We start from the raw sequence: 16,452 nt of genomic DNA, 5'->3' as shown, positions 1-16,452 counted from the left end.
TGATTAATTGAAATCAGGGAAGTTTGAATGGAACACCGTGTACAATTTAGAATTACAATGATCCGCGAAAATACAAACTTGTTTTAAAGAGTGTAAACTCTATTTGTAATTTTCCGTTTTCTCTGTTTCGTCTTTAATTCGCCTCTTCAGCTACAGAAGTGTGATGACAAAAATTCTGTCAATCACTGCCCTAGGACAGAGTGGGGAAGGAGAGATCTCTAATGAGAAACTCAATTTAAAATCTAAGCTTTATTAGATGTATTTTTGCACACTGATAAGAAAACAGAACTGAAAAAAATTACAGGTGCACATGTGATTCAACCTCATTTAATTATTGTACATTCTTCCATATTTTCTGCGGTCATCGGTTGCCTTCTGTCTGTTAGAATGTTCTTATAAATGGAAAACGACGACCTCTCAACTTCACACGAAGTAACTGCAGCGTATTTCAGATCAGAAATGATACACTCGGAACAATGTTCTCAGGGAGCTGCACACACATTCACCTTTGATTATTTTGCATACAGTTGAAAAAGTTGTCTCTCCTGGGTTATTTTTCAATACATCATTAAATCTTACACTCACTGATTACTCTCTCGCTGGTTAACACTGCTGTCTGTTACAAATTCTGATGTATTTTGAGAACAAGAAATGGAAACAACTTCATTTTTGTTTTGTTACCGATAAGCTGCTATAATTTAATGTGTAACACTTTTATTAAGCCGCCAATGCTTATCTACTATAATAGTCATTTACATGAATAAGATTTTTACATGAACGTTTTCGATACCATTTTTTGTATCATCTTCAGATGCATTATAATTAAAATTAACAATTAACATTTGTGAATGATTGAAAACCTAACCATTGGTTCGTGTGTTCTGTGAACTTCTTTTCGTGATTAAGTGTGTGATACATTTATGGATGTCGCTTACTTGTGTGTCTACTAGTAATTAGTGCTAATAGTAATACTAAGCTTACTTAATATCTTGATTACTTGATATTAAGTAAGCTTAGTATTACTATTAGCACTAATTACTAGTAGACACACAAGTACAAGCGACATCCATAAATGTATCACACACTTAATCACGAAAAGAAGTTCACAGAACACACACACCAATGGTTAGGTTTTCAATCATTTACAAATGTTAATTGTTAATTTTAATTATAATGCATCTGAAGATGATACAAAAAAATGGTATCGAAAACGTTCATGTAAAAATCTTATTCATGTAAATGACTATTATAGTAGATAAGCATTGGCGGCTTAATAAAGTGTTACACATTAAATAAAGGGAAACGTTTGAAACAAATCATTGTTGGCGGCATCGAACTCGTGCTTTGAATAATATAACGACAATGTATGAATAGTTCAATAGCGTTCAAATTATTTTTCCTTTCTTACTACGGTATTGGATAATTCAATATAAATGCAAAATAAACAAAGAATTATTATTATTATTATTATTATTATTATTATTATTATTATTATTATTATTATTATGTATTCTGCAATAATGTTAAAATATGAAGAGTTCGCGGGAAAAACGATGAATGTCACAGTTTTGTTAAGGTTGATGTCATTATCTAATTCAATGGATCACTACGAAATTTAATGTTGTTCTTATGAAAAATGCTAAAAAGGAGAATTATCACCACGAATACAGTAATCCTTTCCTTTATTTTCTATAGAAACAGCACTACATCTTGCAGTTATAAGACTCAATTAGATCATTACCTAAACCTTAACAGAAATGTGACATTCATCGTTTTTCCCGCGAACTCTTCATATGTAAAATTATGTAATATGGTGTGAAATATGTAATATTAGGCTATACCAAACGGTGTAAAAAATGTAAAATAACATTTATGGACAACATTCCTACATGTGTATCTCGTCAATATTTGCCTTTAATTTGTGCATAAATATGTAGTATTAAAATACAGTCTGATCCGTTTGGGTATGGATAATACTAATTTATTAAATTTTTCAAATTTCAAACATGGACTGTTGTGTAATATATATCACATCAGATCACACACCACATCACAGCACAGCACAGCACACATCACATCACGGTGGGAGGAGGGTGGGTGTGTGTGTGTTATAATATAAAGCTATTATGATAGTAGAACAATTCTTTTGCTGGTATTATGATTAAAAGATGGGAGTTTCCATATATGACAATCAACAATGCATAATCTGAAAGGACAAATGAAAATCGCAGATTAAAATGGCTACTACAAATCAACAGCAAGCACAATGTGTTCTTTGGTGTGCGTAATGTATCTAAATACGATTCCATAATGTGGTATCGAACATTTGTAGAAACAAATTCTGTGTTAAAAAAAAAAAAAAAACATGCAGGAAGTCGCAGGCGAAACCTAGTACGAGAAGCTCTTGGTTTGGTCCCCAAACTCCCCAGATCTAACCTCTCCGGACTTCGTGTGGAGTTGTGTTAAAGATATTGTCTATTCACAGAAATCCAGGAACATTGATGATCTGAGAGTAAAAATTACTGAAGCTTTTCAACAAACCACCCCCCTTATGTTACAACGGACATGGGCTGAATTGCATCGCCGTTATGAGTTTTGCAGGGTGCGCAATGGGGGTCATGTTGAGCTGTGAGGAATCTTCCATCTTTCAGTGTTGTATGCACAAAGTTTCAACAAATAAAGTTCAATAATAAATGTTTCACGGTGTTTTTATTTTATCCATACCCAAACGGATCACCCTGTATAATGTAATTACATAAAACCCGGGCTCTAGTGATCATTACTGAGAAGTAAAAATAGGCTTACTCATGTTCGGTATTTTATTTCTTAATTACGAATTGTGGAAGTTGCCTTGCCTTCACCTGATATACTGGGAGTAGCGACATGTTTCAACACTTTGGACAATCCATCTTTGGTAGGTTTCCTGTCCAGTCCCACTGTCACACTCTCCACCTGGACACCTCCGCCCCCTCCATTATTGCTGCGTTGCACAGCGTCGATCGCAACAGTGCTGGGCTGCAGGATGACTCCCGAGTGTGGCGGACTGGTCGAGCTGTGGTTGCCATGCTGCTGCTGTGGTGGAGGCTGCTGCTGCTGCTGCTTCTTGCTCTTTCCCCCCGTTTCCTGCTGCGAAGACTTCTTGCCCGATACCTGGTAACTGGGAGACCTGCAGCAAGCAACAGATCTGCACATGTTCATTTTAATTGTCTGTCCGTTTATTTATTAACAAATAAACGAATAGTAATAATAACAACAATAATAATCATTATTATTAACAATGGCGTAGCGTCAATGTAAGCTAAAAAGCTTAGCTTCCCCAGTTAATAATAATTTCATAATAAACATGCAGTTTATGGAGAAAATTATTTATTAATTTTAACAGAATTTATATTTACGCGTTAAATATTGTGATGCGGCAGCTCAGGATGATTTGTGATGCAGCAGTAAACAAAAAGCCTGCATACACCAGCTTCCAAGCAGACCGGTTTCTTCTGTGTAATCCACCCCGCAGATTTTCCATCCCTTTCTACTAAGCTACCCTAGTCGCAAGGCTCGCAAAGAAGCTAGCTTTAACATTTAAAATAAGTAGTTTCCGAGTTATCCCTTTTCGTCAGTTGTGTTCAGTTGAAGTGTTAGTGTGCACTGTGGCTGATATAATAAATAATGAGCGAAATAATAATTCCTGACACTAATTTACTTGAATTTTTTTAGGACAATTGTATTATCAAAACTGACTTACGAACAAAAGTGTGATTTAAAAAACAAATGACCGACTCCCTTGCTGTCAATGAAGGACACAACCAAAAGACAGACGCATACTCACGTAATGATAGGTACTAATATTGTGATTTCTCTAAGTATGACAGGGAGTGAGCTAATGTTATACGTATACGTGTCTGTTTGTTAAGAGATATGTGTAAACCGTGAAATCATATTTTATTACGTATCATTTGAGGTCATGCCTTATTGGTGTTACTTACGATGTTCCAACCAATCTTCGACTGCTGACTTGAAATTGACTACTATTTATTTTAAGACTGTATTTTTGTAATACGTTTTCTCATATTGCATGAAAGACAACTTGAGTTAGCTTCCCCTGCTCAAAATTTCATGCTACGCCACTGATTATTAATAACGATAATAAACCGGAAGTTTAGGCATTATGAATCATTAAAATAGGCAGGCAAAAAGGCATCATAATTAGCTAAAATAGGCCAGCAAAAAGACATTAGAAATAGCTAAAATACGCAATAAAAGGCAATTACAAAAACCTTGCACTAGACCCACAACCTTACACTTTCCACAAAGGGATTTCGGCAGTAAGAAAAGCTTTACACAAGTCGAATGCAAATTGAGATTTTCGACTCGATGTTGCAGTTACTGTTGGAAGCAAAGAAATCTTCTTCCCAGTAGCCTTGGAAAGTGCATTTTTGTGTTTGGTTGTACTGATATGTTGCGATATGAAATATTTAGCTAGCTACAACAACGTCGCAATGAAAACTGAAAGAAAAATAACCGTTAAAAATAACATTAGACCCGCACTCATTGTTGCCTTATCAAATAAACATTAACGATAATTAAAACGCTTACTGTTATACATTTTTGCACGACAGCACTCATTGTTGCAAAGAGAATATGAACTGACTCAAAGACAATAACATACATTCGGTGAAGTCTAGCGGTTATAGAAATAAAGTACAATATACCTGTAGGTAATTTTTAATAATAAATTAAATGATAGATAAATAATCAAATAAAGGCAAAAAAAACATTTATTTTGTAAATTAGGCATTTATATTAAAAAAGACAGAAAAGGGCAACATAAAACTATGACGTTTCAATCACAAAGGTATAACTCGTACAGATTTACTTTCAAAATGAAGATAGATTTAACACATTTAAAAAGACATTCTGCCAAAGTTCTGGTCTCTGATTATTACTATGCAAAACAAAATCGATTTAAACTTGAATTATAATGTCGAATTTATTTCATTTAATTATTTTACGAACATTCCTCGCTTTATATGCCGGTAGGTCTACGTTTTTAGAAGAAATATTATTTTAAAATAATTTAAAATTCAAGTGTACCCTATCGTCCCTTTCAATCTGGAGGGTTATTTCACTTCCACCCTCAATATGGGTATAGGGTGCACAATGGACCGATGCAAGCCTAAATGCAAAGATCCATCTTTGGTCCGGCGCTGGAAAATCCAAGCCAAGTCAACGTGTATTTTTAATTTGTTTCTCCAGTTTAATAAAACACGTATATTACTTTCTGTCATTGATGTTCATAATGTAATACGCCTGGCTACCAGGTACTTCCTCTGTTTAAGTAGGCCTAATTTCGAAATGATCACTTCTAACATACCGTAAACAGGGGTTACTTTGAACATAGAGGAACTTTGACCATTTTTTTCAGAAAATCATATTTAGGTTTCTACATGTGCACTTGTTATAGATGGAGGTAAATTTGGTATGAGAATGATTTTATGATAATTTACCTCCATCTATAACAAATGCAGCATGTAGAAACCTAAATATGATTTTCTAAAAAAATGGTCAAAGTTTCCTCTGTGTTCAAAGTAACCCCAGTTTACGGTAGGGTTCCCATTCGTCCCGTTTTTCCCGGGACAGTCCCGTTTTCTGATCATATGTCCTGGTGTCCCGACTTTTTTTTTCAAATGTCCCGCTTTTGAATAGCCTTCCTAAAAAAAATGGATTACGAAAGGTGTTCTCTTTTCAATAAGTAGCGCTTCTGGTGACTAATTCAAAGAACATTATTTCTATTGCGATGTTGGTGATACTTAGAGCGATGCTCTTTTCTTCTCCCTCCATGCTTATGTTGGCAGTATTAGTTATAATTTACGTTTTCGATTATATTCAGTATCATAGAATCATAGCCGAAAGTTGAGGTTGTATTTTTTTAGTTGGTTATTTAACGACGCTGTATCAACTACGAGGTTATTTAGCGTCAATGAGATTGGTGATAGCGAGATGGTATTTGGCGAGATAAGGCCGAGGATTCGCCGTAGATTACGTGACATTCACTTTACGCTTGGGGAAAACCTCGGAAAAAACCAACCAGATAATCAGTCCAAGCGGGGATCGAACCCGCGCCCGAACGCAACTTCAGACCGGAAGGCAAGAGCCTTAACCGACTAAGCCACGCCGGTGGCTTTGAGGTTGTATAGTGCATTATAATTTTGTACCGTTTTTCATCATGCCGAAACGTAAATGCAGTATAAACAGTAACACCAGAAGAGAATTCACGTTCATCAAAGGTGCGGATGGAAATGTGGAATGTACATTGTGCAATTCTAGATTTTGCATTTCACATGGTGGTCGATCAGACATAATAATAATGTTTTATTTTCGCTGGCAGAGTTAAGGCCATAAGGCCTTCTCTTCCACTCAACCAGCCTTAATCAATACAATACATAAATTTAAATTACAAATATTTTTCATTACACTCACTTAAAAGGTTCTCCAGCAATATTCTTCACTACACATTTATTTAAATTTAGATAAATCTATAAGGTAAAGTAGTAACTTAATTTATGAGCTAATTTAATTCAATGAATTATAATTAATTTAATATTTGAGATAGCTAGTAAAATGATGAAAATTAATTTAATATAAGCTTACTAGGACTATGTTACAGGGAGAATATATATTTCTATTTCTATAATGAGAATATTAATGTAATTGCCATTAGAGGTTTTGTAGATCTATTTAGAGAAATTAAAGATAATAATAATAAGAATGGACAGATGTTAGTTTCATTATAAATAACAAATATTAATCAGCAATTCATCTGTTAAGTAAGAATTTATGTAATTTTGACCTAAATGAAGTTATTGTCCAACAACCCCTTATATCACTCGGAAGCGAGTTCCAATTTCTAGCAACTGAAACTGTATAGGATGAAGAATATAAAGATGTCTTGTGGTAGGGTATAATGAGTAAATTGTTATAATGAGATCTTGTACTTAGCTGATGATATGCGGATAAATTTTGAAAACGGGACCACGTCCATAAATCTGAGAAATGCTTGAATGCATCTTAAAATATTATCTTCACTCTTATCATCAAATTGTATTAATAATAATAATAATAATAATAATAATAATAATAATAATAATAATAATAATAATAATAATAATAACAATTTCAAGGTTTGCCGAATGGGCATTAGGATGTATTTTTATAATTTGATTAAAATGTGATTGTGACGTATGTGATGGATTTATTTTAAAATTTGCAGTTTTTATTGTGTCCCTTTTTTTTTTTACAAAATGCCCCATGTTTTCAAGTAAAAAAAAAAAATTGGAAATGTCCCAGCTTTTTAAAATTACATTATGGGACCCTATTCTAACAACATAGAATCGATTCATGGATCGAGTGTAGGGAATTTCGTTTGTTCATTTAGAGTGACAGTTACATCATAAGTTTATTCAAGACTACTTTAACCTGAAGAAATACGACGCGTTCTATGTAACTGTTCATCGAGGTTAAGTACCTATCCTGTCCACCGTTGGTCTGACAGTGAAACGAGCGGGCCCGGGTTCAAATCCTGATTGGGACATGTAACCTGGTTGATTTTTTTCCCGGAGTTTTTCCTCAACCCATTAAGAGCAAATGCCGGGTAACTTTCGGCGCTGGACCCTGGACTCATTTCGCCGGCATTATCACCTTCATATCACTCAGACGCTAGATAACCATAGCAGTTGATAAAGCGTCGTAAAATAAATCAATAAAAAGTATCTATCTTGTCCACACCTGTGGAGTAACGGTTAGCGCGTCTGACCGCGAAACCAGGTGGCCCTGTTTCGAATCCCGGTCGGTGCAAATTACCTGATTGAGGTTTGTCCGTTTTCCCTCAACACAATATGAGCAAATGCTGGGTAAATATCGGTGCTGAACCCTGGACTCATTTCACCGGCATTATCACTTTAATTCCATTCAGACGCTAAATAACCTGAGATGTAGATACAGAGTCATAAAATAACCTTCTAAAAAATACCTATCCTGATTTTAAATGTTTTGACCCCACTCTGTCACTTCTGATTCTTGGATGATATTTTGCGAACGTTCTATATAAGTATAAAGGGTGGAAGTGAAATAGCCTTGCAAATTTTCCAGAGCGAATAGCTTATGTTGTATGTAACAAAGCGCTATAATATTATATTAGTGGAAAGTTCATAGTTTTTTTTTCAGGAAAAAATGTTTCCCGCCCCCCAAATGTTTAATAACCTCTTATTCGGTAACTATTGCGAGTAGGATCATGATTTTTGTCCATATCGAAAGGAAATCTAATAAAGAATAATTTATGCGAGCAAGTGGCAACGCCTTGGCAGCTCAACTACCGACACACACCGAGTTCGTTGACTCTTACATCTGTATCACGAGTAGAGTGTGTTAGCGGCGATGTTACCGAGCTGCTGAACCTTCCTAATTAAGGAAAAATTGTTCCGGAGCCGGGTATAGATCCCGGGACCCTTCGCTTAGCGCGCGAACGCTCTACCGACTGAGCTACCCCAGGAACTATACACGACACCGTCACAAATATTTCCTTTTATATCCACACAACTCAAATGAGCTGACAAGACGCCAGAACTCAACTATGAGTGCACACAAATACTTGTGTGACTTAAATTGTGGCTTTCTGTTAACGTACCTCCAGTAACGAATGTATTATACAAATCTGGCTTTCAGGTAGTAGCTCAGTCGGTAGAGCGTTCGCGTGCTAAGCGAAGGGTCTCGGGATCGATACCCGGCCCCGGAACAATTTTTCCTTGAAATTATTCAAACCTGCTTTACAGGGAGCTACTACCTGAAAGTCAGATTTGCATAATACATTCGTTACTGGAGGTACGTTAACAGAAAGCCACAATTTAAGTCACACAGTATTGTGTGCACTCATAGTTGCGTTCTGGCGTCTTGTCAGCTCATTTGAGTTGTGTGGATATAAGAGGAAGAATTGTGACGGTGTCATGTATAGTTCCTGGGGTAGCTCAGTCGGTAGAGCGTTCGCGCGCTAAGCGAAGGGTCCGGGATCGATACCCGGCTCCGGCACAATTTTTCCTTGAAATTATTCTTCCTAATTAACCTTGCATTTAATCATAAAACGTAATATAGGTGTTCTAGTCATTTACGTGTACCTTACCGTCCCTTTCCTTATGCAAGGCTATTTCACTTCCGCCCTGTATATCTTCTATTCAGCCTACAGGATGGATACATACATGCAAACAGAACAAGACGTTATTTAATACAGCCTACATGTAACTGATATTCATCACAAAGGTCAGCTGGACAGCGCGTGGTGGTATAAAAGGCTGGTAGGTCTGTTGCTATGCAATATCTGTCAACGAGCTACGTGCTCTTCTAGATTAATCACCACGAGTGGGAGACAACGCTGGATGTATTTATGTTCGTATTCAGCAGCACATGTCTCCAGTTATGTATGGCATGGTAATGAGACTGTCACATATTTTATGTTAATTTGTGGCGTGATACACTGTGGACATATGCAACAGAATAAAGTTCCATTAAAAATAATGTATCAAAGATAATACTACTTTCGCCGCGTCTGTGCCTATGTGTAGGGCCGTGACATCGGTATATTATATTTGTATTAGTTTGAGATGAACATACGACGCCGGACAGAATGTAGTCGACGTGTTTCAAGTAGGGGAGACTGTTGTACTTTTAAACACTTTTCACATTTTATTTTTTTTAATTTTGGGAAATGAAATTTTTTAAATGAAAAAAGCTTGAAATAATTATTGAAGATTCCTTTACAACTTCCTGTATGTATTTTCCTGCTTTACAGATCTATTAAGGCTGGAAAAAATAAAATGAAGAGATATGTAATGTGTTCAAAGGTACAACAGGATCATGTACCTTGGAACATACACTCTTGTAAGTTGGAACACATGGAATATAGGAGGGAATATAGCTGTAAAAACTGACAATCATATTTAAAATGTATTTGCCATCATAAACCAGAGCAGGCTTCTCTGACTGAGATTTTATTTCCTGGAGAAGCAATAACTGCTTCAACAGCTTTCTTCAAGGCATCCGAATCAATTGAGGACCTCTTTAATTCCAGACTTACTTCGTGACATGACCTTAAAATAAAAGAAAAACAAAAACAGATAGTATCGTGTAATTTGGAACATGTTCCATGGTACAAGATGTTTTGTGTTCAAAGGTACAAGAGGATGCACGTCTAAACAAATATGGCTCCCAAAACTGAGAGAGTCAAATAAATCATGGAAATTAAAATATGTTATTACTCACCAGATGATAGGGAACACGCCGTACTTGAAAGATATTAACAAATTCAATCTGGTTTTGTGTTAGAAAACATACATCAATGAACGAAATGTTTATTTTTGGTACTAAAAAAACTTCTTTTGTCTACGGAACTCACACTTTGCAATAAATCAAACTGAAACTACGACCAGAGCTACTTAGCGGCTTTCTCTACAATCTACTTCATTTTGAGTCCTCTAGGTAGCAGCAAAAATTAAAAAACAAAAAACGTTCAAAGGTACACTATGCTAAAGGTACAACAGTCTCCCCTACAGGCAGCGAAAGCGAATTTGACACACGCGTAAGCAAGCACGTTCCGTGTTTTGTATACGATTATTGCGTATTATAAAATCAAGACAATACAATCAGTGTATATAAGAATTAACATCGAAAATATCTAAAATGTTGAGGTTGAGAATAATTCGGAATATATATATTATACAGGGACATCATTTTATTTTTACTTCAATTTTTATTGCAACTGAGTATTTGAATGTACTTCACTCCCACCCCTTCTACTAATGTAGTTCCAACTGTCCTTCTCACAGAACCAATGCCGCATATAGTAAGCAGTACTGAGTTAGTGAGTATAGTACGTTCCAGAAAAATGTTCGTGTTTTTCAGTGATGAAAGAGCTTTCAATATTGAATCATATTTTCGCACAGGTACTGTCGTCCGTTTGCTTTCGTTGCATCCCTATTTCCCCCACCTGCTTCTGCTCGCCCCTCTGTAAAGACTAGTAATATTATACAACTATTACGTACGTAATATTATACAACTATTTAAAATAACTTAAATAAAAGGACCTCGTTAAGTAATTAACTGTCACGTGATTTCCCCCTTTCTACGATCCTGCAACATAACCACTTGGACGGACAGTAGGTAGCATGTTTGAGCAATTTTATCTGTGCGGGTCGGGAGAAGTGAAGATTGAATTTACAGTACGTAAGGTACTCTTTTATAGAGTAGGTACAGAATTATTTCAACATGAGTTACTAGTACTAAGGATGAAACTTGTAATTGGAATTAGATGCAATAGTCTATAGTGCGATAATATGCACAAAAGAACTGAAGCCTGTATTGAAATGAACGGTCACCATTTAAAAAAAAATTGTTTAAATATCCATATTATGATTATTTTTCAATTTAACTTCATTCTCTATATTGTACCCTAATATGCTGTAGACAGTATAATATACACTGCATAATGAAACGTTCGCATGGATAACTCAGTTCGTGAGTAAAAACACTTATTGTTAATACTGTACTGTATTTTGATTAAAGAAAAACCTAATGAAGATGATCAAACTGAAAATTGTGATATTTCCTAGTTCACGGAAATGAGTGAACTACTTTTCTTACACCCTATACCTAGTAAAGTGATTTGTTTGTATTTTACGCCAGTATCGTTGAACTCCAGTCGTGGAAGGGGGTAGCAAACTTTATTTCCGGTTCTCAAACGTTAATCCAAAGGTATAGCCAGGTTAATATTAAAAATGTTAGTAAAAATAAAATGATGTCCTTGTATGTCTTGCTCGTGTTAAATTTTATCGTACCTGGTTAACATATTTCGGCCTGCTATTGGCCTTCTTCAGAACCGGTTGTTGCTGGTTTTGGCGCCTTTTATTTTGCTTCCTGTGGGGGTGTGTTTGTGTAATGTAATGTGGAGTCAAAGAGTGTGTGTGTTCTGAAATTGAGTTGTGTGTTGAGAATTTCATTTCAATGTGTTTTTGTGTGTTTGTATATTTCGTATTGTTCTAGTGTGTTTAGCTTCTGGCTTAATTTCAGAACTCAACTCACAACTCAATTTCAGAACACACACACTCTTTGACTCCACATTACACTACACACACACCCCCACAGGAAACAAAACAAAAGGCGCCAAGACTAGCAACAACCAGTTCTGAAGAAGACCAATAGCAGGCCGAAACATGTTAACCAGGTACGATAAAATTTAACACGCGCAAGATATACTGTATAATACATATTCCGAAGTGATATAGTGTTAAAAGTTGTGTAATCAAGATGTATATGAGAATAATTGTTGGAAATCATACTTAAATTGTCACAAATGTGGTAAAACGTAAGTCTGAAGAGATTTTTTGTATTTTATTTTTTTATTTAGAGTTTTGCATTACAGCTTTGGAATGCCGAAAACGTATATGGAGTATGATATAAGCAAGAAGGTGTGTGCGAAAATGAACATATTAATACAAAAAAACTGTGGTTTCAATACATTATGCAAAATTGCAAGATTTTTGTCAGATGAAAAGTGCGATTGTTTTAAACTTGTAGAGAAATGGATGATGTGAAATATTTTACATACGCGCCCTTGGTTTCAGCCGATGTTGAACGCAGTTTTTCCGCATGCAAGGTTATACTATCCGACACTTGGCTGTCATTCTCATTTGAAACTTTAAAAATGAATATTGTTGTTCATTGCAGCAGCAACCGAAACTAAGCCAACAACATGCAAGAAAAGTAAGATACGGAATAGATGTGATAAATAAATTAATGTAACAGTTAAACATAGGGAGAGCAAAATTGTACGTAATATATGTGTTCGGCATTCTAAAACTGTAATGTAAAACTCGAAATATTAAAAATAAATATATATCTTTTCAGACTTTATTTTACCACATTTGTGAAAATTTAAGTATGATTTCTCAACCTCACGAGCATTTTAGACCTTTCCGATATTAACCCTTATATACAATAATTGTATTGTCTTGATTTTATAATACGCAATAATCGTATACAAAACATGGAACGTGCTTGCTTAGGCATGTGTCAAGTTCGCTTCCGCTGCCTGTACTTGAAACGCCGACTACATTCTGTCCGGCATCGTGTGTTCACCTCAAACTAATACAAATATATACCGATGTCACGGCCCTACAGTCATGTGCTACCGCGCTGGTCTTCCTTCATCACGGCCCGGGTTCGACCTCTGGACGGTCGTCAAGGAATTTATAGTGGACAAAGCAGACGTTGCAGTGTTTTTTCGGGGTTTTCTTCTATCATTCCATCAATAATACACCTCCGCCTCATTTCATCTATCATCTGCAATAGTAAAAACAGGCTGGGTGAAGTCTGAGGGTAGTATGGGTTTCCGATGTTGATATAGGAAGGATTTGGAGCTCATCAGTCTACTCATTCGAAAACGGGACCTGGCTCTACCAGAGGAGAGGCTGAGGCAGGATGGCCCACCTGCCGTCAGATACGTACTATTTTCTCATTAAATTATAGGCTAATTTTCCGCGTTTCGTAACAATTCTGTTACTTTATTATGTTTGCAATTTATTTTCTTTTAACTATTAGGAAAACATATACATACACAAATGATTTAATATGCACTTACGTAACATTAACTTTCTTTTTTTTTTTTTTTTCCGAAAGACATTTTCCATAGTTTCAAAATTATGTAGTATCCGTCTCAGCTTACCGTTGAGAGTGAGGTCGCCACTATCGATATTTACATGGAACTGCGTTGAGAACGAGACGTGAGACGAGTTGCGGGGTCGTAAGCATTATACTGGGTGTTCAGTTCAAAGTGTGTCATGGCTCGCTGTATGTCGTCATATGGCTAGCCGATGAGCCTAGAGAATTCAATCTTCCTACACTTCCGCAGAGGCGTATTACCTATGTTTTAGAGAAGTTGCCTAGCAAGTACGGCGTTCATTCAGAAGAGAACTTACCGATACGTACGGTAACGCCGGTAGTGGCAGGAATGTGAACTGTTTGGAAACACGTACTGAGGTGAGTTTTTTCTTACTGTCGGGATATGGGGAGAGGGTTAAGACGATTACTTACGTATTTGTTGACATTAACTTGGACGGTCAACATGGACATGGAGCATTTGATTTGTGTTGTGCAATGTTGCCGTACGCAACCGATGATAACAAATACCCTGCGTACGACTTGCCGGCGCAAAACAGAGTTCGAAAGAGGTTATGGTAGCACACAGACCGTACAGACCGCCATCTGTTGCTACGACGTTCAAGTTATACCGTACACGTTCTCAAGTTCAGATTGAACGCCTTGATTAATAGGCAACTTTTCTGACATAAAAGCTGAAACTCGCTTCAAATCGATGACTCACAACAGTGACGTCATGACACACTTTGAAATGAACACCCAGTATTGTAGTGTTCGTGTCGCATGCTACAGAGTGTATGGACCAATGAATATTAAGGCTGCTTTAGACGAAGGCGATATTATTTGAAGCAAGAATGGAACCGATTTCATTAAGTCGGAAACAGGATTCCTTGAAGTCTTTCGCATACTACAATAATATGTATTGTATTTTATTTAATTACTAGCTGAAAGCATCCGGCGTTGCTCGAGGTTTCCTTTTTGCTTCAATTTTTAATTAAACTGATTGTTAGACTTTTCGGAAATTTCAGAAACTCAACTATAGACAACTGAAATGAATTGTCCTTATTAAGCTTTATTCGTCCATAAAGATGAATTTTTCCATAGCGTCACTTACATGAATTTAATTAAGTTCTTAGCCAAATGCTTGCCAGGGTCAACTGAATTTAAAACCGCTCTAGATCACGCACCGAAAAGAAAACATTTCATTACATGCCTTACGTTCAAATGTTGTTTTAAGTTGTATATATATATTTTCTGTTTATTTATTTATTCTGGCGCATTTAAGGCCATCAGGTGTTATTTTTCACATCACCAGAAATACAAATAATATAACAGAAAAATCAAACTGTAAATACAGTAAAACCAAACGAAAATACATACAGGCTACAGTCACACAAACTTTAAATGAGTTAACATTGTCATGCAGGTCAGCAAAACAAAAACAACCTCTCGGTCCCTATACGCCCACTTAGCGTTGTCTCAATGTTCTGCAAATCTTACATTTTATCTCTGCCGGTCAGTGAACGTTAAATTTCAAATGCCTTATCTTAGTCATAGTCGTCAGCATATTAAAAAGTATTCCAACCTTTCTGCCGCCTCCTTTCCTCCTTACCGCAACGTGGCGTTGCACAGGGGCAGAGATAAAATAATTATTATAAGATTTATACATTGGTCTGAAGCTGTATTGACATGCATTTCACGTAATTTCATGTCTATGTGTGCTTTCACTTGAATTTCAGAGAAAGCTGACAGAAAATAGGGAATTCCCTTGTTCCCAGTTTGAACCCGTTGGGGTGTCATCATGAGTCGAAATTTCTCTCTATCGGTCGTACCAAAGAACCAATATATACCTATATAATTTAATTATTATTGGATGATTTTTTACCCTTTGACAGCTGTACGTCCGATTATATCATACCCGGATTTTCTAAATATGACTTGATAAATTATATCTCACAAATTCAGAACATGTTAATTATATTTTATATACAGAAAACAGATGCAGTATAATTTCGCAAGAAGTCATTGTTTAATATAATAATATTCTGGGAGACTATATTTTATAAATTAAGAGATTGTTCTTTCCACAACGCTCAACATACTACACTGGCAACATGACTGCACAGATAGAAATTCGCAATAATACATTTTTGGACATACACGTTGAACAGTGGAACGAGGAATCTACCTAAGATTACGTGGGATTCTAGCAAATGATTCACGCACACAGTTCACAGTTCCAGGAGGGCAGCATTTTCTCTCTCTCTTTCTCTTCCTTTCTTATTTCCATTTCATTTTACAGTGAAATTTGTTTTTAAAACACTTGTTGGTAAATCTTTTCTGAAGTTTGTTCTTGAACACTTTGTGGAAGTCGGAAGTCGCATTGTCGCGGCGAGAGTAAAAGGAAAGTGTGCTGCTGTATAATTATATTGTAATACCGGTATCACGTTATTATACTATGAAACTGCTTGTATAAACAAGAATACACTGTTGAAAATAAAATTGGATGTGTGTTTCTTATTTATCGCTATGAATAGTAACCATAACTCTCAGTTACATTTCCAATATACAGAGTGGCGCAGATAAAAGTAGCCCGCCTTCCATTTGCATGTGAATACGATATTTTTACTACTTGAAATTCCATTACTGTATTCTATCGTATCATAACGAAATGAGTAAACAGCTACAACAATGGACAAATTATTTTATGCAATAATCGATTGTTGACATTCTTCTATCAGTCATCATTCGAATTAGGCC

At 35.9% G+C, this 16,452-nt stretch overlaps 1 protein-coding gene across 7 annotated transcripts in view; it reads right to left on the bottom strand.

Annotated features, from left to right (window-relative positions):
• LOC138695921 (NACHT and WD repeat domain-containing protein 2) overlaps positions 1–16,452 on the bottom strand; it is a 138,501-nt gene that overhangs the window by 79,664 nt on the left and 42,385 nt on the right. For 5 of the 7 annotated variants that reach the window (XM_069820286.1, XM_069820287.1, XM_069820289.1 and 2 more), the window contains exon 3: positions 2,856–3,184. In XM_069820286.1, the coding sequence (XP_069676387.1) occupies positions 2,856–3,184 (329 nt within the window). The remainder of the gene's footprint in view (positions 1–2,855; positions 3,185–16,452) is intronic. The other 2 variants (XM_069820293.1, XM_069820292.1) reach the window with 2 other exon arrangements.

This window comes from Periplaneta americana, chromosome 3 (genome assembly GCF_040183065.1).
Source record: "Periplaneta americana isolate PAMFEO1 chromosome 3, P.americana_PAMFEO1_priV1, whole genome shotgun sequence".
Taxonomy (NCBI): Eukaryota; Metazoa; Arthropoda; class Insecta; order Blattodea; family Blattidae; genus Periplaneta; species Periplaneta americana.
Note: the sequence above shows the minus strand (reverse complement) of the source record. Positions and strands in the feature narration are given on the sequence as shown.